Source organism: Carcharhinus amblyrhynchos, chromosome 5, assembly GCF_965287045.1.
Source record: "Carcharhinus amblyrhynchos chromosome 5, sCarAmb.v2.hapA, whole genome shotgun sequence".
Taxonomy (NCBI): domain Eukaryota; kingdom Metazoa; phylum Chordata; class Chondrichthyes; order Carcharhiniformes; family Carcharhinidae; genus Carcharhinus; species Carcharhinus amblyrhynchos.
Window position 1 is genome coordinate 6,075,719 of NC_137328.1, and position 23,516 is coordinate 6,099,234.

Genomic DNA, 23,516 nt, shown 5'->3' on the forward strand with positions numbered 1-23,516 from the left:
CGCAAAAACCCAGCCTGCAGGTGCAGCAGGTGGTCAGGAAGGCTAATGGGATGCTGGCCTTCATAGCGAGGGGGATTGAATATAAAAGTAGGGAGGTCTTGCTGCAGCTGTATAGGGCACTGGTGAGGCCACAGCTGGAGTACTGTGTGCAGTTTTGGTCGCCACACTTACGCAAGGATATTTTGGCCTTGGAGGGAGTGCAGAGGAGGTTTACTAGGCTGATGCCGGAGTTGAGGGGGTTGAGCTATGAGGAGAGGCTGAATAAACTAGGCTTGTACTCGTTAGAGTTTAGAAGAATGAGGGGAGATCTCATTGAGATGTATAAGATGATGAATGGGATGGATAGGATAGAGGTGGAGAGACTCTTCCCGCTCAGAAAGGACAGTAGGACTAGGGGGCATAGCCTCAAGATAAAGGGGGGGTGGTTTAGAACGGAGTTGAGGAGGAACTTCTTCACTCAAAGGGTGGTGAATCTCTGGAATTCTCTGCCCGTTGAAGTGGTGGAGGCTGCCTCGTTAAATATTTTTAAGACGCGGGTTGATGGGTTTTTGATAAGCGAGGGGATTAAGGGTTATGGGGAGAGGGCGGGAATGTGGAACTGAGCCACGACAGATCAGCCATGGTCTTATTGAATGGCGGGGCAGGCTCGAAGGGCTAGATGGCCTACTCCTGCTCCTATTTCTTATGTTCTTATCCAGTTTTCAGGAGAACAGTGACCACGACACCACACAAATCTGCCACAGTAACCTCTACAAGATGCGCTGGATCATCGACATGGATGCCATAATTTCACGTGAGAACACCATCCACCAGGAAGGTACATACACTTGTGACTAGGCCAACATTGTTTACCCGATATACTGCAGGGAAGGATGTCTCGAGGCATGGTACATTGGCGAGACCATGCAGACGCTGCGACAATGGATGAATGAACACCGCTTGACAATCACCAGATAGGAGTCTTTCCTTCCTGTTGGGGAACACTTCGCTGTCAGGGGCATTCGACCTCTGATCTTCAGGTAAGCGTTCTCCAAGGCGGCCTTCACGACACACGACAACGCAGAATCGCTGAGCAGAAACCGATAGCCAAGTTCTGCATGCATGAGGACGGCCTCAACTGGGATCTTGGGTTCATGTCACACTATCTGTGACCCCCGCGACTAGCCTGGGCTTACAAAATCTCACTAACATTTCTGGCTGGAGGCAATTCACATCTCTTTAACCCGCGCTTAACCCTCCCTCCACTCACATTACCAGTACCTGTAAAGACTTGACTACTTATAAAGACTTGCATTCCAGCCATTATCTTGTAATTGAGTTTGTGTCAATATATGCCCTATTTGTGAAACAAATCCTGCGCTCACCTGTGAAGGGACAGCGCTCCAAAAGCTTGTGCTACCAAATAAATCTGTTGGATTTTAACCTGGTGTTGCGAGACTACTTACGCAACCAAGATAGGCAGATGCAGTCAAAGTACAGAACAAATTGAATGGTAGGACAGGCTTGAGGGACTGACCGGCCTCTCCCAATTTGTATGTTTATATTGGTGATTGCTACATATTGAAAACATCATATAACCGAGCCACTGAAATATTTTCAGGCAGAAATTTCTCAAGCTAGAAATGTTGCCTCCCAGCCTCCCATCCATTGACTCTGTCAACACTTTCTGCTGCCTCAGAAAAGCAGCCAGCACATATAAGGACCCCACACACCCCCAACATTCTCTCTTCTACCTCCTTCCTTCGGGAAAAGGATACAAAAGTCTGAGGTCACATAGCAACCAACTCAAGAACAGCTTCTTCCCTGCTGCCATCAGACTTTTGAATGGACCCACCTCGCATTAAGTTGATCTTTCTCTACACCCTAGCTATGACTGTAACACTACATCCTGCACTCTCTCCTTTCCTTCTCTATGTCCAGTATGTTTCATCTGTACAGCACGCAAGAAACAATACTTTTCACTGTATGCTAATACATGTGACAATAATAAATCAAATCAAAGTAATTGGATAGATGCAACTGAAGGCAGGGCTACGAATAATGGGGTGAACAAAGAGGTCAGAATTGAGATGGCACGGAGATAGAGTCACACAGCTTATGGTCCACTGTGTCTGCGCTGGCCACCGAGTTCCTAATTCTATTTTCTTGCATTTGGCCTGCAGCTTTGTCTGCTATGATGACTGAACTGCACTGGGAGTAACAGAGATTACAACCTTTTGGAGGAGGCGGGTAGCGGAGTAGTGAGATATTGTTGTGGAGTTGCACATGGCTACAAAGATAGGGAGGGTCAAGGCTGTGGATGGATTTGAACACAAATGCAAGAACATCTACATTTGAGTACACAAGAAGGATATATCCCATTTATCCAAATAACAATACAGGTGACTTTATTACCAAGTTTAATTTGCACTAATTGTAAACATGGATTAATTCAAAAGAGAAATTAAGATTTCTTTTGAAGCAGCAATAAAAAAAATCTATAGAATACATGTATTCTGATTTAAGGGAATCCTAAGATATTAACAGAAGATCACTGCCTATGGACAGAAGCCACGATCCAATTGAGCACACAATCTTGAAGTAAATCACACTGTCTGACCCCACATTAATGAACATGTATACAAACATATGTACTAAAATCACTTCATATATTGTTTAAAAAGTACACTAGCAACACTTCAAAGAATCACTTTGTCAACTTAGCACAAAGAAAAGGGAAGTCCCTTATTAATTAGAAAGTGCTTGCATAGGTGGGGTTAAGGAAGAAAAGGATCCAGAGAGCAAATACACCAAAATGTTGTGCCACATATTAGATAATCCATCAAAAAAAATCAAACCGAGCATATGGTTTTATTTCTCAAGGGCTAGAATTGAAAAGTAGCCACTAGCTCTGAGAGCTGAATTGGGAGTAGAGATTGTATTCTTCTTGGGATATGAAAAATGACCAATCAACACTAGTGTTGGGCAAATGATCATTTTGCCTTCAAATGTACACATAAGTTAGCTTGTTTACTTCAGCAATTTTATCATTGATAGTTTGAGTTATAAGGAGAGGCTGGATAGGCTGGGACTTTTTCCCTGAAGCGTAAGAGGCTTAGGGGTGATCTTAAAGTCATCTATAAAATAATGAGGGATGTAGATCAATTATATAATGAACATCTTTTCCCAAAGGTAGGGGAGTCTAAAACTCGAGAGATTTATGAGGGGGGAAAGATACAAAAGGGTCCAGAGGCACAATTTTTTCAGAGGGTGGTGAGTGTCTGGAACAAACTGCAAGAGGTCCTGGTGGTAGAAGTGGGTACAATTTTGTCTTTTAAGAAGTATTTAGACAATTACACGGGTAAGACTGTTTAGAGTGATATGGACCGAACGCAGGCACTTGGGACTAGCTTATTGGCAAAAACCGGACAGCATGAACAAGTTGGGCCGAAAGGCATGTTTCCACACTGTAAACCTCCATGACTCTATTTAACTCCAGTTGACATTACAATTTTTTCAGAGGGTGGTGAGTGTCTGGAACAAACTGCAAGAGGTCCTGGTGGTAGAAGTGGGTACAATTTTGTCTTTTAAGAAGTATTTAGACAATTACATGGGTAAGACTGTTTAGAGTGATATGGACCGAACGCAGGCACTTGGGACTAGCTTATTGGCAAAAACCGGACAGCATGAACAAGTTGGGCCGAAGGGCATGTTTCCACACTGTAAACCTCCATGACTCTATTTAACTCCAGTTGACATTACAGAACAGAAAGTGGTCAATCAGCCCTCTGAAGGTATTCTGCCATTTAATATGATCATCCGCCACATTGGTCTCCATATCCCTCATCTTCTCCAGCAAAAGAATTTACCATTAACCCAGATTTAAAATAAATGAATTGAACTATCATGTACTGCGATTTATGTAAGCAAGTTCCACACTTCTACCATACTTTGTGCGAAGAATAGTTTCCTCTGATTTTAAAGTTAAGCTGAACCCTCCCACAGCCAAAGGAGGCATAAAAATTAAACCAACTCTGAATCAAGGGGTAACCTCATGAAGAATGGTTGAGCGGGTTGACCTATAACCCATTAGAGTTGAGGAGAATGAAAAGTGATCTTATTGAAACATTTAAGTTCCTGAGAAGACGTGACAGGGTGGATACTGAGAGAATGTTTTCCCCTTGCGGAACTAGGGACATCATTTGAAAAATAGTGGACAGAGATAAGGAGGAATTCCTTCTCTCAAGAGGATCATCCATCTGTGGAATTCTCTTCCACAGCGGACAGGGGAGGCTGGGACATTGAATGTAGTCAAGCTGAAGAAAGATGGATTTTTGATCAAAAAAAAGAAAGCTGAGGGTTATGGGTGCAAGGCAGGGACATGGAAGCAAAATACTGTTGGGAATCTTAAATGATTAGGAAACTTCTGGAAAACTCAGCAGGTCTGGCAGCAAAAGACTGAAACAAGAGTTAACATTTTAAAGTTAAACTTTAATAAATAAAGTTAAAGTTTATTAGTCACAAGTAAGGCCTATATAAACACTGCAGTGAAGTTATTGTGAAATTTTGAGCCCAACATGACAGAAGGTGGGGAGTTGAGGCCTCAAAGAAGACCTGTCATGAACTTATAATAAAATTGTTATATTATGATCAATTATAATAATCAATAATCCTCGAATTTGTGTTCAATGGTGTTGATTTTAAAATCTGGCCTTTTTTTGCTGTCCTGTCACCTCAGTGGTTGAAGGCAGTGGTCATTCTTACTGACAGGCCTGTCTGTCAACCCTGGGCCTGCTGTTGGGCTCAGTCTCCAGTCTATAGCCCACCCCATTCCCCCGGTTCTCTTACCTGCTGCAGCCACTCACGTCCCCCCGGGGTCTTCCTCACACTTCACTCCAATTATAAATTATCTTAACCGCGTTTCTCTTCTTTTTTATATATAAAAAGCTGTAGTATCCCACCCCTCCCCCTCCTCCTTGCTCCGGCCACGGACATTTGCTCCCGGTTATTCCCACTCAGGGTGGCCCTCAGCCCGGGACAAGCCGCTGCCTGTGAGGGGGTGACACCATCACACAAGCGCGATGACTGACGGCGTCGCGCTGGCCGCCGGGACGGCGGAGGGCTCAGCGCGCCCCGCTGGCCGCCGGGACGGCGGAGGACCAAACGTGGACCTCCCACCCCGCCCTCATTACCCTGGATGTCGGAGGACCAACAACTCTCCCGCCCGTTGGCTGCTGGGACATTGGAGGACCAAAGCCCCCGCACTCTCCCCACCATTTCTCCTGGAACCAACGCCAGACGACTCAGAGTGTGAGATCGGGATTTTTGCGCCACTTTAAATGCGCAGCACCAACCGTTAGGGGTTAAAGGGGAGACATTTTTGAGCTGCTCGATCCTTTTGTTTGGAATTGCAGCTTCCCAGTCGTGGCCGGTTGCCATAGTGAAGGAAGCCCGGGGCCGCCATGATCCGTGTGAGCTACCGAGCGCTGGACAGGATTTATTCTGTTGTAAGTATCAGACCTGAACAGCAGGGGGAGCAGTGTTGCCAACTCTGGCTGGACATGGTCCTGGAGATTACCATTAATTTCTGGAGACACTCTTGGAGAGTTGGCAACGCCACATTTGATTTGATGTTGGCAGCAACTGAAAGATGCAGTGCTTTTTGTATCTCTTATGTGCCTCACTACCTCTATTAAATTTCATTTTGGCATTGCTGTGCCCTGTATCTAGCTCAATCTATAATATCTGAGACATATCTCTTTTCGTTTGACTTATTATTGTCACATGTATTAACGTACAGTGAAAAGTATTGTTTCTTGCACGTTGTGCAGACAAAGCATACCATTCGTAGAGAAGGAAAGGAGAGAGTGCAGAATGTAGCATTACAGGCATAGCTAGGGTGCAGAGAAAGATCAACTTGAATACGAGGTAGATCCATTCAAAAGTCTAATGGCAGCAGGGTAAAAGTTACCCTTGAGTCGGTTAGTACATGATCGCAGACTTTTGTATCTTTTTTCGAAGGAAGAAGGTGGAAGAGACAATGCCCGGGGTGCATGGGGTCCTTAATTATGCTGGCTGTTTTGCCGAGGCAGGGGGAAATGTAGAAGTGTTAATGGTTGGGAGGTGGTTTGGGTATGGACTGGGCTTCGTTCAGGGCCTTTTGTAGTTTCTTGTAGTCTTGGATAGAGTATGAGCCATACCAAACTGTGATTCATCCAGAAAGGTTGCTTTTTATGGTGCACCTATAAAAGTTGGTGGGAGTCATAGTGGACATGCCAAATTTCCTTTGTTACCTGAGACAATAGAGGTGTTGGTGGGCTTGGAGAGCCAACATGGAGAGATTAGGACAAGTTATTGATGATCTGAACACTGAAAAACATGAAACTCTTGACCATTTCTACTTCATCCCCATTGATGTAGACAGGGGAATGTCCTCCAGTACACTACCTGAAGTCAGTGACTCACCTCTCTCAGTGACTGGACCCTGAACTTCCTAACTCACAGACTGCAATCAGTAAGGATAGGCTACAACACCGGTGCCCCACAAGGTTGTGTTCTCAGCCCCCTACTATACTACTTATATACCTATGACTGTGTGGCCAAATTTCCCTCCAATGTGATTTTCAAGTTTGCTGACGACACCACTGTAGTGGGTCGGATCTCAAACAATGACGAGACAGACTACAGGAATGAGACAGAGAATCTGTTGAACTGGTGCGGCCACAATAATCTCTCCCTCAATGTCATCAAAAAGAAAGAGATTGTCATAGCCTTCAGGAAGTGTAAAGGAGAACATGCCCACTAGGGACAAAGTAGAAAGGGTTGAGAGCTTCAAGTTTTTAGGTGTCCAGATCACCAACAACCTGTCCTGGTACCCCCCCATGCTGACACTATAGTTAAGAAAGCCCACCAACATCTCTACTTTCTCAGAAGATCAAGGAAATTTTGCATGTCAGCTATGACTCTCACCAACTTTTACAGATGCACCACAGAAAGCATTCTTTCTGGTTGTATCACAGCTTGGTATGGCTTCTGCTCTGCCCAAGACTGCAAGGATCTACAAAAGTCATGAATGTAGCCCAATCCGTCACGCAAACCAGCCTCCCATCCATTGACTCTATCTACACTTCCCGCTGCTTTGGTAAAGTAGCAAGCGTAATTAAGGACCCCACACACCCCAGACATTCTCTGTTCCATCTTCCTTCAGGAAAAATATACAAAAGCCTGAGGTCACGTACCAACCGACTCAAGAACAGCTTCTTCCCTGCTTTATCAGACTTTTGAATGGACTTACCTTGGATTAAGTTGATCTTTCCCTACACCCTAGCTGTGACTGTAACACTACATTCTGCACTCTCGTTTCCTTCTCTATGAACTGTATGTTTTGTCTGAATAGCACACAAGAAACAATACTTTCCACTGTATGATAATACATGTGACAATAATAAAGCAAATCAAAATCTCCTTCATTTTGTTGACATTGAGGGAGAGATTATTGTCATTGCATCAGTTCACCGGATTCTCTATCTCTTTCCTGTACTTCATCTCGTCTTAAAATCCCTACAATGCAGAAGGAGGCCATTTGGCCCATTGAGCCTGTACTGACTCCAATCCCATCCAGATTCTATCCCCGCAATTGCACACCTCTACCCTACTAGCCCCCCTAACACTAAGGGGCAATTTTCCATGGCCAATCAACCTAACCCACACATCTTTGGAGTGTGAGAAAACCGGAGAGCCTGGAGGAAACCCATGCACTCAACTGTCACCTGAGGCTGGAACTGAACCCGGGTCAGATGTTCCTTCTAATGTTCCACACTGCCAAGAGTCTTACCCTTAATATTATATTCTGCCATCCTATTTGACCTGCCAAAATGAATCACCACACACATATCTGGGTTGAAGTCCATCTGCCACTTCTCCACCCAGTCTTGCATCCTATCAATGTCTCGTTGCAACTTCTGACATCCCTCCACACTATCCACAACGCCTCCAACCTTTGTGTCATCAGCAGACTTACCAAACCATCCCTCCACTTCCTCATCCAGGTCATTTATAAAATATATTCCTTTTGGGAGGAACATTGTCAAGTTGGAGAACAATGGTAAATCAAAGCTTATGCATCTTAAAACAAAATGCAGTAATGCTCTGTTAAAATCCATGGGAGTGTAATGGGCACAAATGGCAAGTGAAATGCTTAGTTAGAAGTGTCACCTGATGAAGGAGCAGCGTTCCGAAAGCTTGTGATTCCAAATCAACCTGTTGGACTTTAACCTGGTGTTGTGAGACTTCTAACTGTGTCCACCCCAGTCCAACGCCAGCAACTCCACCTCATAACTGAAATGCTTGAGATCTCTTAGCTCTTATGATGTTAATTTAATGTAAAAAAAACCCAGAAAATGTTGGAAATGCACAGCAGATCAGGCATCTACAGAGAAAGGGTTAATGTTTCAGGTTGATGACCTTGTAGTCAGAAGCACTGCCTGACCAGCATTTTCAAGATTTTTTTAAAAATTTCAAAATTCCAAGATGTGTGTTATTTTGCTTTTCGATTTAATGTGATGTCTTATCTCTGATCTTGTGCAGATACTCCTGATCATCGTCTTACTTTCCTGGGGGTTCGTTATTTATGCAGCCAGGATTACGGCTCTCGAGCAGCTGAAGAAGAAATTTCCAATATCATTCCCAAAGTTAAACCTTCCTTAAGGTCCCCTGATGTCAGGGCACCTGTGTATCACAAACAGACTAAGGATGACGGGGAAATGATTTGGCAGCAACCTCAGGCACTGTGTGAGATCGCACCCATCAGTGCTACACACAAGATCTTCTGTAAGCCGTGTGAACAAAACTGAATTCACGTGCAAAGAATGACTGTGCCAGATTGCAAATGAGTGTTTTAAAACTTTTTAATTACTAATTGTAAAATGCCACTTTAAAATCCTGTTTATATTTTAATAATCAAGCATTATCACCAAAGCATTTTTGCTCTTTATGTTTTTGATTTTTCTTTCCACTTGAGAACAGCATCGAAATTTAAAATACTTTGCATTTGTTGTTGTGTGGATTTGAGTGAAACAACAGAGGGAACGGCGTGGTGGCACAGTGATTAACACTGCTGCCTCACAGCACCAGAGACCCGGATTCCATTCCAGCCTTTGTTGACTGTGTGGAGTTTCCACATTCCCCCGTGTCTGCGTGGGTTTCCTCCGGGTTTTCCGGTTTCCTCCCACAGTCCAAAGATGTGCGGGTTAGGTTAATTGGCCATGGTAAATTGCTCTTTAGTGTCGGGTGATTAGGAGTGTAAATACGTAGGGGTTACGGGGATGGGACTGGGTGGGATTGTTGTTGGTGCAGGCTTGACGAACCAAATGGCCTCCTTCTGCGCTGTAGATTCTATTAATCCACTTAAAACTGCATATGAATGTGGAGATCACCAACAAAAGGATCATTTAAATATAATAGCCTAGATGCATTCTAAGAGCAGCCGGATAAGTACGTGAAGGGAAAAGAAACGGAATCACACCGATAGAGGAGGAAGAATGGAAAAAAGGTGCAAGCCATCACAGACATGGGCTAGTCAGCTCGAATGGCTTGTTTTCTATGTTATATATTTTATGTAAGATATTTTGCACAAAGAATTAAAAAGACCATTGTTACTCATGTGGGCTTCTTAGGTGGATTGGCTTTTTATATATATAACCTGCGGTTGGCTTTTCAGTGTTCATCAAAATTATAGTTTCACGACTCAGACTGACAAAATTTCCCTCGTGGGGAACACAAATCCAGAGGTCACATGTAAAATAATCACGCATAAATCCAATAGGGAATTCAGGAGAAACTTTACTTAACTGAGGTGAGAACATGAGAACAGGGAGTGATTGAGGCGAACAGTGTCTATTTAACAGGGAGGCTGGATAATCACAAGGGAAAAGGCAACATAGAGAGCTTGAAGAATAGGGGTGGGAGGAGACTCATTTAGATTTGTGTGAGTGGCCTCTCTTGTGCTTAAAAAGTGTGAGAAATCTGGTTTAGGAAGCATAATCAGAGCAAGCTACCTGCTATCTTGACATTTTCTTGTAGTCCCTTTCTGTGTGGCATTCCTTTGTTCATTACCGAGAGGTTACAATGGAATTTGAGGAAGTTACAATTGAGTTAGGCGCTCTGCAACAACCTGTCTTCATCTCCTGACCCTGCGATTTCAGCATCACAAAGACAGCTGGAAACAGGTTAGGGGGCTTGTGTTTTTGCAATGTTGTCCTGAACTCTATATTGGTTTAGGATGTGGATTGATCATCTGGGGGTTCTCTTGATATTCATCTTCACTCAATCAAATGGCAAAGAGGTCTACAGAGCATTGACCTGATCTATTCTGGGGGGAGGAAGTGTATGATATGTCCACCGTCTGCTGCTGTTCAACATGCAGGTAGACTTCCATACTTCACCTGGAGCTGCTCCCAGAATGATGTATCCTTCTTTGCATTGAACCAACAGTAGTCTGGTTTACTGCCTGCCCAGGATGTTGTCTGGTATGGAGGGCATTAGCTATGAGGAGAGGTTGGAGAAATTTGGTTTGTTCTCACTGGAACGACAGAGGTTGACGGACGATCTGAGTCTACAAGATTATGAGGGGCATGGACAGAGTGGATAGTCAGAAGCTTTTTCCCAGGGTGGAAGAGTCAATTACTCGGGGGCACAGTTTAAAGGAGATGTACAAGGCAAGTTTTTAAACAGAGGTGGTGGGTGCCTGGAACTCGCTGCCACAGGAGGTTGTGGAGGCAGAAATGATAGTGATTTTTAAGGGGTGCCTGGACAAATACATGAATAGGATGGGAATAGAGGGATATGGTCCCGGAAGGATAGGGGGTTTTAATTCAGTCAGGCAGCATGGTCGGCGTAGGCTTGGAGGAGCAAAGGGCCAGTTCCTGTGATGTAATTTTCTTTGTTCTTTGTACTCTTGCACCATTACCTCTGGAGTCTCCTAAGGATCCATCCATGGCTCTTTCCATTACTCATCTGCATGCTTCCCTCAGTGATACATCAAAAGCATAGGGTTAGTTTTCACTTGTATTCTGACAACACCCAGTTGTTCCTCATCACCTCCTCTGTTGCTACATTCTCAGCCTGTTTGTTTGACATCTAGATGAGCATAAATGTCCCTCCAATTAAACGTTAGGAATCTGAAACCACTGTCTCCCATCCCAATTGCAAAGCCCCTTCCATAGCTAATGAATTTCATCCCACTTCCTCGTAATTGTCTGAGGCTGGACCAGACTGTTTACAATCTTGGTGTCATATTTGACCCTGATATGAGTTTCTGACCACTTAACTGCACCATCAGAAACTGATTTCCATCTCCATATCACCAACTCTGCCCCTGCCTCGGTTCATTTGCTGCTGAAACTCCTGTCAATGCTTTTGTTATCTTTGAATTTGAGTCTTGTGCATGTTGGCTGCTCTCCCACATTCTACCCTCTGTAAACTTGAGGTCATCCAAAATCTGCTGCCTGCATTCCCCCTGTGCTCAGTGACCGACACTGACTGCTACTCAGGCAATTTAACATTTTCATCCTTGCTTTCAACTCTTCCATAACCTTGCTCTTCCCTATCTCTGTGGAACTTCAGCCCCACACCCCTGCAAGGACACTCTGCTTGTCCAAATTTGGCCTTTAAAGTAGCCAAGGCATTCCACCGAGCAATCATTAGACATAATTTGACCCCCAGCCACAGAAGGAGAGATTGGAGCAGGTGACCAAATAGCTGGTCATTGAGGTCAGATTTAAAGATCCTCTTAAAGGACAAATCATAGAATCATAAAGAGGTTAAGGAAGGGAATTTCAGAGATTAAGCCCCTGGCAGTTGAAGAAAAGTCCACCAATGGTGAAACAATCAAAATGTGATTGTACAAGAGGCCAAAATTGGAGGCGTGCAGAGATCTCAGAATCCCTACAGTGCAGAAGGAGGGCATTCAGCCCATCATGTCTGCACCGACCACAAACTCACCCAGGCCCTATTCCTGTAACCCCACATATTTACCCTACTAATCCTCCTGACACTAAGGGTCAATTTAGGATGGCCAATCAACCTAACCTGCACATCTTTGGACTGTGGGAGGAAACTGGAGCACCTGGCAGAAACCCACACAGACACAGAGAGAACATGCAAACTCCACACAGTGACCCAAGCCAGGAATCGAACCCAGGTCTGTGGTGCTGTGAGGCAGCAGCGCTAACCACTGTGCCATCGAGCTGCCCCATCTCAGAGGATGGAAAAGCTGAAGTTACAGAGATAGGGAGGGGAAAAAGTCACAGATGGGTTTGAAAACACAAAGAATTTTAAAAAGCGAGGCATCACTGGACTGGATACGTAAGCTCGGAGGTGACGGTTGAAAGGAACTTGGTGAAAATTAGGATTCAAGCAACTGAGTTTTATAAATTGCTGTATGAACAATGAACAGCCTTCTGGATCTTGGTAAATCGACATTTAATGATAAATAAGTCTTTCAAAATGAGCAACTATATCTGGAACTTAGACATTTAGCTTTTGCTGCAAGACATCCACAACATCCTCTGATTAATGGTGCCCATTCTGTTCATCCTCTTGCATTGGTGGAATAACTTCTCCTGTCTCCAATAACGTGTCACCCTGAAGGAACAAACGATAAGATAGAAATCAGATGTATGATTAGCTCAACAGATTCTCTCTCTGTCTGAAAGCCCAGAGCTTCTCATTTCTGTCTTATCTAGCCAGTTTACTTCCCTTTTAATGTTTCAAGTCTTGAGTTTTTGTGACAATCCGTTATTTCTGATTTTCAGCTACCGGATCACACAGAAATCTTTCTCCCTAGGTTCCATCTTCTCTCAATCTCATTTTGCCACAAAAACTCTGCACAGGCAACATTCCAGCAAAAACGATCCTCCAGCACAATTCCTTTAACAATTTCTCACTCATGCTGCTGTGTACATCCTTAAAATGTACCAGATTAATTTTAAAAATGCAGAGATCACAGCCACTATTTTTTCATGGGATTCTTCCAATTTCCTGCCAATACTTTAGATGCTGGGGTAATGGCCTTTTCCAATTTTTTTCATCTATTTTCTGATACAGCGATGACAGAAGGTTAGGAAACTCTTCAGCAAATGGTGACACAGTGGTTAGCACTGCTGCCTCACAGCTCCCGGGGATCTGGGTTCAATTCCGGTCTTAGGTGACTGTCTGTGTGGAGTTCTCACATTCTCCATGTGTCTGTGAGGGTTTCCTCTGGGTACTCTGGTTTCCTCTCACATTCCGAAAGATGTGCAGGTTAGGTGGATTGGCCATGCTAAATTGTTCCTTGGATTAGCAGGATAAATGCATGGGGTTACAGGTGTAGGGCCTGGGTGGGATTGTTGTTGTTGCAGGCTTGATGGGCCAAATGGCCTCTTCTACCCCCTGTAGGGATTCTATGAAATTCTAACTACACATGCTTACCATCACTTTCACAAATAATGTGATGCACATCACTAAATCTTCTAGGCTTGAAAAGAGCCGCCCACCCTTCCCCAAAATACATCACGCTTTCTGCTTGTCCAGAGATTCTCTGTTGTGGGGACTTCCTTGCTCCTGCCAGAGCACTGACACACATCACCACCTCTTCCACACACCACCACCTCAATGAGACAGCTGCTGGGGACTCAGAAGGGGGCATCCAACACATCTGCAATGGATCAGGATTCCATCTTCATATACAAATGCCAGTACAATCGCCAGTCAGGATTTCCCTAGCTAACTCTTGGGACATCTCATTTGTCTTTGTGTTAGGTTTGACATTTATGGATTGTTGAAGGTGGGACAACAAGATGCAGCACGTGCACCAAACAGGACTGCACAGTTCAGATGATGCACACTATTTCTCAAAATGCCACCCATACGTGCTGTAGTTAAATCCTGACTGGAAATAAATTTTCAAGAGCACTTTTCTCTTATTAACTCTCTTTGCCTCTTCCAGATTACATGGCTGCAGGATTGGAGAGAGCTCACGAGTTTCTGTTCAATGAATATATAATCATTATCAATCTGATGCAACGAACACCAGGATTTCCCAATTTCAGATTTCCATCATTCTCATATTTTCTTTGTTTTATAAATCTCTTCTCACCATCTTATTACACTGAGGCTACACGATTGCATACAGAACAGGCCCTACCATACAACTTACCGGGAAAACTCTTGGCTTCACACTCACTATACCGTATGGTTTTGTCTGTTGAACAGAAAGCACAAATTAAAGAATTAAAAGCTCTCCCGAAATTAACTAGATCCAAATACTGAATACAATTAACAACAACAGCTTGCAGTTACATAGTTCCTTCAATGTCGTCAAACACCCCAAAGTGGTCATCAAGAATGATCATACAGAATTTGACTGCCACATGAGCACAGCAAATGCAAGGTGAGAAAAAATTTCTTCACACAGGGAGTGGTTGGGGTCTGCAACACACGGCCTGGAAGTTGGTGGAGGCAGGTTCAGTGGAGGCATTCAAGAGGGCATTAGATGATTACTTGAATAAAAACAATGTGTAAGGGTATGGGGGAAAAGGCAGGAGAATGTCAGTAAGTCATAATGTTCAATTGGAGAGCTGGTTCGGATAAGATGGACTGAATGACTTCCTGTGCCACTGATTCATAGAATACCTACAGCACAGGAGGGAGGCTATTTGGCCCTTTGAAGCCGCATCGACAACAGTCCCACCCAGGCCCTATCTCCATAATCCTATGTATTTATCCTGCTAATACTCTGACACTAAGAGGCAATTTAGCACAGCCAATCAACCTAACGTGCACATCTTTGGACTGAGGGAGGACGCCGGAGCACCTGGAGGAAACCCACGCAGACATGGGGAGAATGTGCAAATTCCACCTAGTCACCTAAGGCTGGTATCAAACCCGGGACCCTGGTGCGGCAAGGCAGCAGTGCTAATCACTGTAACGACCAAGAATAAAAATACTGCGATAAGATATTAGCACAGGGAGCCTAATACTTGATCAGATATATAGGTTTTATGGAGTGCTTTCAAAATGACAAGAAAGATAGAGACAGGGGTTTAGGGAAAGAATTCTAGAGCTAAAGGCACATCCCACCAATGATATAGCAATGAAAATCATGGATACTGAAGAGAGCAGATGGACTGGAGGAGTTCACAGTGATAGAGAAAGCTTAGGTCATGGAGGGATTTGAGAACAATACAGACTTGGATCCAGAAACATCCTTTTTCTTCCTTTATTCACAAGATGTGGGCATCATTGGCAAGGCCAACATTTGTTACCCATACCTAATTGCCCTTGAACTGATTTCAGAGGGCAGTTAAGAGTCAACCACATTGCTTTGGATCTGGAGTCACCTGTAGGCCAGAGCAGGTAAGGATGGTATACTTCCTTCCCTAAAATTCATGAGTGAACCAAATGGGATTTTACAACAATCATCAATGATTTCATGGTCAATCTTACTAAGGTTAGCTTTATATTCAGATTTATTCATTTGAATTTAGATTCCACAAGATGCTATGGTGGGATTTGAACCAATGGAACCTCTAGATTAGTAATCCAGTGAAATTACCACCATACCACTCGCTATTCCTGAAAAAATCCTATTTGTGCTTGCGATGTGCACGTACAGCACAGGACAAGAGTGTTTGGCCCATCTTGTTCATGCTAGATCTCTGCAGAACTCGCATTTATCTATCCTTTTCCCATAGCCCATGTAAATTTAGGATGGTTTATCATTACTGAGGGAATCCCACAGTGCTGAGAAGTGCTGCCTTTGAACGAGGTGTTAAACTGAAGCCTCATGTTCCCCTTGGGGAAAATAAAAGACCTCCAGCACAATTTTGATGGGGAAGTAGGGCGTTTTCTCCATGGTGCTGGCGAATATTTATCCCTCAACCACATCTATGGAAATAAGCTGCCGTGTTTCCTACATTACACCAGTGACTACACTTCAAAGGTATTTCATTAGTTGTAGAGTGCTTTGGGACAATCTGAAAGGCACCACAGTCAACATGCAGTCCCCTCCTGCTCTTCAATTAGATTGCAAAACAATTAGCAATACTTACTTCAACATGGTACTTCACGTAGTAATGGACGAGCCAGGCAGGAATCAACAACCGAGTCAAAGTGAACCAGCCTGCATTGCAAACCTTATAGGTCTGAAATAAAGAAGAATTACAAAATAAAGGTTCAACATGAGGACTTGACAGCAATTGTAAAATGTAGAAAGACTGCATTCAAAATGGTTTAAGATACGGCATTGAGGGAGTCTAGGTATGACCACTCAAAATATTGGTTTAGAATTAGAGTCTGATTAGTTTCATTATAATTATTTTTTGGCTAGAAGCAATTGTATTATGTGGGTGAATGATGCTGATGGGGTGTGCAGAAAGAATAGAGTGCGTTTACTCTGAGAAACGACACTGGAAATTTGAACAGGTGACACTAATAGGCAGGCAGTAGCTACTTAGTATTTGCAGCATTTCTACTCATGTTCAGATTTCCAGCATCCACAGGGTTTTGGCTTTTGTCTCAGGTAAATATTGCAGTGTCATTCCAGCACAGTAGGAGGCCATTCAACCCACTCTGAGTCCATGCTGGATCTCCAGTCAGTCCCATTCCCTGCAAGTTAGATTTCTCTCTTGTGCCCATTCAATTTATTTTTGAAATCATTCACTTCCACCATCCTCATAGACAGGAAATGTCAGGTCGTTTATCACTTGCTGCTTAAGAATGTTCTTCCTTACACTTCCCTTGCACCTTCTTGCCTGAAATCTGTGTGCCCTTGTCCTTGTGCCATCAGCTAATGGCAGCAGCTCTTCTTTGTCTATCTTACCTGAACCTGCCATAATCTTGTACACCTCTATCAAATCTTCTTTCAATCTCCTTCGCTTCAAAACCAATCCCAGCTTCTCCAATCTAACCTTGCGTTAAATTTCCTCATCCCCGGAACCATTCTGGTAAATCTCTATGCAAACTCGCAAGAACCCTCAAATCTCTCCTAATTTAATATTTTATTGTGGTAATTCAGCCTCTGCAGGGCTCATTCTTGGAGTTAGAAATTGTAAAACCAGTTCATCTCAGCCAGTTATCCTGTGGAAGCAGCCTCAACAACTACCTTCAAAAGGAAGCTGCTTGTAAACTTGAAAGGTAAAAACCAGTAGGGCTACTGGGAGTGGGACCAATTGGGTGGCTCTTTCAGAGAGCCAGTACAGGTAAAATACACCTTTTTGCCCAAAATCTATGTCCCCTTGTCCTTGTGCCATCAGCTAATGGCAGCAGCTTTTCTTTGTCTATCTTAACCTGAACCTGCCATAACCTTGTACACCTCTATCAAATCTTCCCTCAATCTCCTTCGCTTCAAAAACAACCCCAGCTTTCTCCAACCTAACCTTGTAGTTAAATTCCCTTAAATGGCCATCTTCTCGGTTTTACAATTCTATGTTTCCACCAGTTCAATCGCTAACTTTGACACCTGTCACCTTTCAATTTTGTCTGCACGCTTTAAGAACATAAGAAATAGGAGCAGGAGTAGGCCATCTAGCCCTTCGAGCCTGCCCCGCCATTCAATAAGATCATGGCTGATCTGTCGTGGCTCAGTTCCACATTCCCGCCCTCTCCCCATAACCCTTAATCCCCTCTCTTATCAAAAACCCATCAACCCGCGTCTTAAAAATATTTAGCGAGGTAGCCTCCACCACTTCAACGGGCAGAGAATTCCAGAGATTCACCACCCTTTGAGTGAAGAAGTTCTTCCTCAACTTCGTTCTAAACCGTCCCCCCTCTATCTTAAGGCTGTGCCCCCTAGTCCTACTGTCCTTTCTGAGCGGGAAGAGTCTCTCCACCTCTATCCTATCCATCCCATTCATCATCTTATATGTCTCAATGAGATCTCCTCTCATTCTTCTAAACTCTAACGAGTACAAGCCTAATTTATTCAGCCTCTCCTCATAGCTCAACCCCCTCAACTCTGGCATCAGCCTAGTAAACCTCCTCTGCACTCCCTCCAAGGCCAAAATATCCTTGCGTAAGTACGGCGCCCAAAACTGCACACAGTACTCCAGCTGTGGCTTCACCAATGCCCTATACAGCCGCAGCAAGACCTCCCTACTTTTATATTCAATCCCCCTCGCTATGAAGGCCAGCATCCCATTAGCCTTCCTGACCACCTGCTAGCTGGGTTTTTGCGACTCATATACTTGGGAAATGGTACATTGTGGTAATGATACTGAAATTGTAATCCAGAGATCCAGGCTAATGTCCTGGGGACACAGATTCAAATCCCATAACGGCATGGCGGAATTTATATTCAATTAATAAAATCTGGAATATAAAGTTCGTCTCAGTGATGCTGAACCCGAAACTATCATTGATTGTTGTAAAAACCCATTTGGTTTACTAATGCCCCTTGAGGAAGGAAATCTGCTATCCTTATCTACACGTGGCTCCGGACCCACAGCAATGTGGTTGACTCTGAAATTACCTAGCCAGCCACAGTTCAAGGGCAATTAGGGATGGGGAACAAATGGTGGCCTTACCAGTGACAGCCATACCCCAGAAAAGAATAAGAAAAAACTCTTACTCCACTTCACAGCATTCATGACATGCCTGAACAGATTGATAATTGTCCTGCCAACCCTTCTAACATACCTATGACAGATGACAAGCGCTGGAAGATAAGAGTGAAAACTGCATCGTTATACTCTTCCCACCAGGACTGCTGGTAGATACCTTTCACAAATATACTGTGACTACTAAAAGAACTAGACCCCAGTGAGGGACTTGCTATTGTTAGGAAAACATGGAAGAAAAGAAGTGTGGGGAAAGAGGAAGAGGTGAGTGGTCAGTGGTGGGTGGCATAGTGGTTAGCACTGCTGCCTCAAACCGCCAGGGACCTAGATTCGATTCCTGGCTTGGATCACTATCTACGTGGAGTTTGCACATTCTCCCCGTGTCCGCGTGTGTTTCCTTCATGTGCTTCGGTTTCCCCCCTCAGTCCAAAGATGTGCAAATTAGGCAGATTGGCCATGGTAGATTGTCCATTAGTGTCAGGGGGATTAGCAGGGTAAATATATGGGGTTACAGGGATAGGACCTGGGTGGGATCATTATTGGTGCAGGTTTGATGTCACTGAAATTGAAATGGCCTCCTTCTACACAGTAGGGTTCTATAATAACTATTGAACAGGCAATGCAACATGCTCACATTGATCTGGGAATAGCCCTGACTCAGGAATGTTCAACACCACAACATAACCCATTAAAATATATAAAAGAGGACTTGGACCAACATCCTTATCCTCACTGGCTGCAGGTAATGTTTATTAAATGTTTCCATTAATTTGGATATATTTCAGGTTGCTGATTCTCACAGATCATGTTCAGACTCATGGGATCATCATAATGCTGAAATCAGCTGTTTGCAAAACTTCCAGCCCCTGAATTTCAAACAGGACAAACTGGAGGCTATAAGATACTCTGAATAGTTGTGAATTGCCTGCTTGTTAATATAAAACATGACTACAGTTAAAATAGACAGTTTCTTTTTCTGTACCAATAGGGGAAGAGGGATTAAAAGCTAGGGGGCATGATAGAAGGATCAGGGGGTGAGATATTAAAGAATTAATACTCACTGTAGAGTCTCAGATGGACTCTTGCAAGAATAACAGAAAAACAGTTCATGAGAGCAAGCTGACAAATGAGATAACCACAGGATCCAGCTTCCAAAGCACAGCCAGGGTGCATTTTTTTTTAAAAAAGTTCCTTCTCCTGCAGCTATACTTGTTTTTGCTTAAGACAGCTGGGGTGCTGTTTTTGTTAGGAACAGAAGACTTTCTAGTGCTTGTCCTTGATTGTGTCAGATGACGTGTGCTTGCTGAAATCTGCCCACTGGAATTGTAAATTGTACAAAAGGGGTCAGCCTTTTTGCTTGGCGTACTTTTGCTAACTGACTCCCAGCACTCAGTGGAAGTTACGTAGCAAAGGATCACCAGCTTGCATATGTAAGACAAATAAAGAACTTTTGAATCAAACAACAGTTGGTATTTGCCTTTGTATCAGGGTTGGAAGAGACTCACGAAAATTAACAGGGGGAAATGAAGAAACTTTTTTCCATCAGAAAATTATACAGAGATCTGGAAACCACTGCCTGAAAGCGTGGCAGAGGCTCTCCGCATTGTCTGAAGAGCTGTAACCTGCAGAGCTAAGGATCAAGTGCGTAAAGACAGAATTAGCGATTTATGATTTGACATATAAGAAATGATTACATTGGCTATATGGCACAGAAACAGACCATTCAGTCCAATCAGTCCCTGCTGATGTTTATGTCCACCTATTGGTGTAACCCTCTATTCCCTTCCCTCTCTTACACTTGTCTAACTTCCTTCAAATGTATCTAAACTGTTCAATTTAACCACTCTCCGTGGTAGCGAATTCCCATATTTCCACCACTCTTTGGCTGGTTCTTTATGAATGTTAGATTTCTTGATGCCGAGCTCACACCAATAAATTCTAGTTGTGTTCTTCCCATGAGAGAAAACATTCTCCCTGCATCCACTCTATCAAAGCTTTTCATAAATTTAAATATCTCTATTGGGTCAAAATTGCAGCAAATGTTAAGAATGCCATTCAAAGATTGAGAGAGAGATTTGGTAAAGACCTCCTTTGAACATTCAGACACCCACCAGGGCCAAGGGCAGGGGTACACATACTAAATTAAGTATCATGATCTGTACAAAGTCACCACAGACAAATGGCTGGGATGGGCACAGGGTCGTGACTGGCACAGGGTCACAGGTGCAGGGACGCACAATGGGTGTGGGGTTATGGGGTCACGACAGGCACAAGGTCACAGCAGTCACAGGGTGACAGGTACAGGGTCACTATGGGTGCAGGGTTATAGGGTCACGACAGGCACGGGGTCATAATGGGCTCAGGGTCAAAGCACTTCTGATGAAGGGTCATCTAGATTCGAAATGCTGGTTCTATTCTCTCAGTAAGAAGGCTCACAACACCAGGTTAAAGTCCATCAGGTTTATTTGGTAATTTATTTAATACTTTAACCTGGTGTTGTGAGACTTCTTACAGTGTTTACCCCAGTCCAATGCCGGCATCTCCACATCAAGCCTGTTCTCTCTCCTCAGATGCTGTCAGACCTGCTGAGATTTTCCAGCATTTGCTGTGTGTGATGATTGCTGAGTGACAGCTCAGTGTCTCCACCACCCCCTCCCCGTTCACTCACTCACATAAACTCTCCACAGACTCTTGGGCTGCAGGAATCCCTCCCAGAAGCGGCTCACCGCCCCTGTGCTGCCAGCTGGAAGGACGGGCTCCCGCGGGCTGAGCTCCTGGTCCTTCAGCCAGCGGCGGCGCAGCTTCACCAGCTGCTGGAAGCGGGCCTTCTCCTCCGGCGTGTACCCCAGCGGCATTGCGGCAAGCGGGCTCCGCCACACAGCGAGAGCGGCGGGACAAACACTAGGCCCCGGGTCACTAGGACACCAGCGCGACACCCACTGCCCGGCGCACGGTGATGGCGTCACATCGGCGGCTGGGAGGAGCCCGCAGCGCTCCCACAGGACCGGAGGAGGGGCCGCAGCCCTCCCTGTGAACGGGAGTAGCCTGTGGCCGGAGGAGCAGACTGCAGCACTCCCTGTGGTCGGAGGAGCGGACTGCAGCGTTCCCTGTGGCTGGGAGGAGCAGTCTGTGGCCGGAGGAATAGACTGCAGCGCTCTCTGTGATCGGAGGAGCCGACTGCAGCGTTCCCTGTGGCCTTGAGGAGCGGCCCGCAGCGCTCCCTGTGGCTGGGAGGAGCAGCCTGTGGCTGGGAGGAGCAGACTGCAGCGCTCCCTGTGGCGGGAGGAGCAGACTGCAGCGTTCCCTGTGGCCGGGAGGAGCAGACTGCAGCGCTCCCTGTGGCCAGGAGGAGCAGACTACAGTGCCCCCTGCGGCCGGGAGGAGGATGCCAGCGTTGGATTGGGGTGGACACTGTAACAAGTCTCACTACAGCAGGTTAAAGTCCAACAGGTTTATTTGGAGCTGTACTCCTTCATCAGGTGAAAGCATCATGGGAGGAGGACACTTAGATTCATAGAGATTTACAGCATGGAAACAGGCCCTTGAGCCCAACTTGTCTATGCCACCTTTTTTTAAAAACCCCTAAGCCAGTCCTAATTACACGCATTTGGCCCATATCCTTCTATGTCCATCGTATTCATATAACTATCTAAATGCTTTTTAAAAGGCAAAATTGTACCTGCCTCTATTACTACATCTGGCAGCTTGTTCTAGACACTTGCCATCTTCTGTGTGAAAAAAATTGCCCCTTTGGACACTTTGTATCTGTCTCTTCTCACCTAAAACCTATGGCCTCTTATTTTAGACTTCCCTACCTTTGGAAAAAGATATTAACTGTATAGCTGCCTTATGCCCCTCATTATTTTATAGACCTCTATAAGATCACCCCTCAGCCTCCTACTCTCCAGAGAAAAAAGTCCCAGTCTATCTAGCCTTTCCTTATAACTCAAACCATCAAGTCCCAATAGCATCCTAGTAAATCTTTACAGCACTCTTTCTAGTTTAACAATATCATTTCTATAATAGGGTGACCAGAACTATAGACAGTATTCCAAGTGTAGCCTTACCAATGTCTTGTACAACTACAACAAGACGTCCCAACTCCTGTATTCAATGTTCTGACCAACGAAACCAAGCATGCCAAATGCCTTCTTCGCCATTCTGTCCTCCTATGATTCCACTTTGAAGGAGCTATGAACCTGTTCCCCGAAATCTCTTTGTTCTGTAACTCTCCCCAACACCCTACCATTAACTGATTAAGTCCTGCCCTGGTTTGATCGACCAAAATGCATCACCTTGCATTTATCTAAATTAAACTCCATTTGCCATTTGTCAGCCCACTGGCCCGATTGATCAAGATCCCATTACAGTCCTAGATAACCTTCTTCACTATCCACTATGCCAGCAGTCTTGGTGTCATCTGCAAACTTACAAACCATGCCTCCTATATTCTCATCCAGATCATTAATATAAATGACAAATAACAGTGGATCTAGTACCGATCCCTGATGCACACAGGTCTCCAGTTTGAAAAACAATTCTCTACAACCAACCCTTTGGCTTCTGTCATCAAGGGCGGCATGGACAAATTGGGCCAAAGAGCCTGTTTCCATGCTGTAAACCTCTATGACTCTGTGACTCTAAGCCAATTTTGTATCCATTTGGCTACCTCACCCTGGATCCCGTGAGATTTAACCTTATGCAACAACCTTGCTAAAGTCCATGTAGACAACATTAATTGCACTGCCCTCACCTTCTTGGTTACCAAAGCCGGGAATCAAACCCAGGTCCCTGGCACTGTGAGACAACAGTGCCAACCACTGTGCCACTGTGTTGCCCCATTGTCAATTGTCAGAAAAACCCATCTGGTTCACTAATGTCCTTTAGGGAAGGAAATCTGCCATCCTTACCTGGTCTGGCCTACATGTGACTCCAGAGCCACAG

The 23,516-nt window shown here is 44.5% G+C and overlaps 3 protein-coding genes across 5 annotated transcripts in view; 1 reads left to right on the forward strand and 2 right to left on the reverse strand.

Moving 5' to 3' along the window:
* LOC145342869 (antiviral innate immune response receptor RIG-I-like) overlaps window positions 1-5,059 on the reverse strand; it is an 86,893-nt gene extending 81,834 nt beyond the window's left edge. For all 3 annotated transcript variants that reach the window (XM_080188408.1, XM_080188406.1, XM_080188405.1), the window contains exon 1: window positions 4,828-5,059. The gene's annotated coding sequence lies outside the window, so the exon portion shown is untranslated. The remainder of the gene's footprint in view (window positions 1-4,827) is intronic.
* A 171-nt stretch (window positions 5,060-5,230) lies between these two features.
* LOC145342873 (small integral membrane protein 27-like) lies at window positions 5,231-12,325 on the forward strand. Its single transcript, XM_080188413.1, has 2 exons — window positions 5,231-5,486; window positions 8,566-12,325. Exons 1-2 carry the CDS (start codon window positions 5,442-5,444, stop codon window positions 8,683-8,685), a joined length of 165 nt encoding a protein of 54 aa, XP_080044539.1. The 5' UTR covers window positions 5,231-5,441; the 3' UTR covers window positions 8,686-12,325.
* Window positions 12,326-12,442: 117 nt separating this feature from the next.
* On the reverse strand, window positions 12,443-21,534 carry ndufb6 (NADH:ubiquinone oxidoreductase subunit B). The gene is made up of 4 exons (XM_080188412.1): window positions 21,245-21,534; window positions 16,068-16,160; window positions 14,174-14,218; window positions 12,443-12,621 (listed from the first exon to the last, which is right to left on the reverse strand). The coding sequence occupies exons 1-4, from the start codon at window positions 21,425-21,427 to the stop codon at window positions 12,550-12,552; spliced, it is 393 nt and encodes a 130-aa protein (XP_080044538.1). The 5' UTR covers window positions 21,428-21,534; the 3' UTR covers window positions 12,443-12,549.
* Between the last annotated feature and the right edge of the window lie 1,982 nt (window positions 21,535-23,516).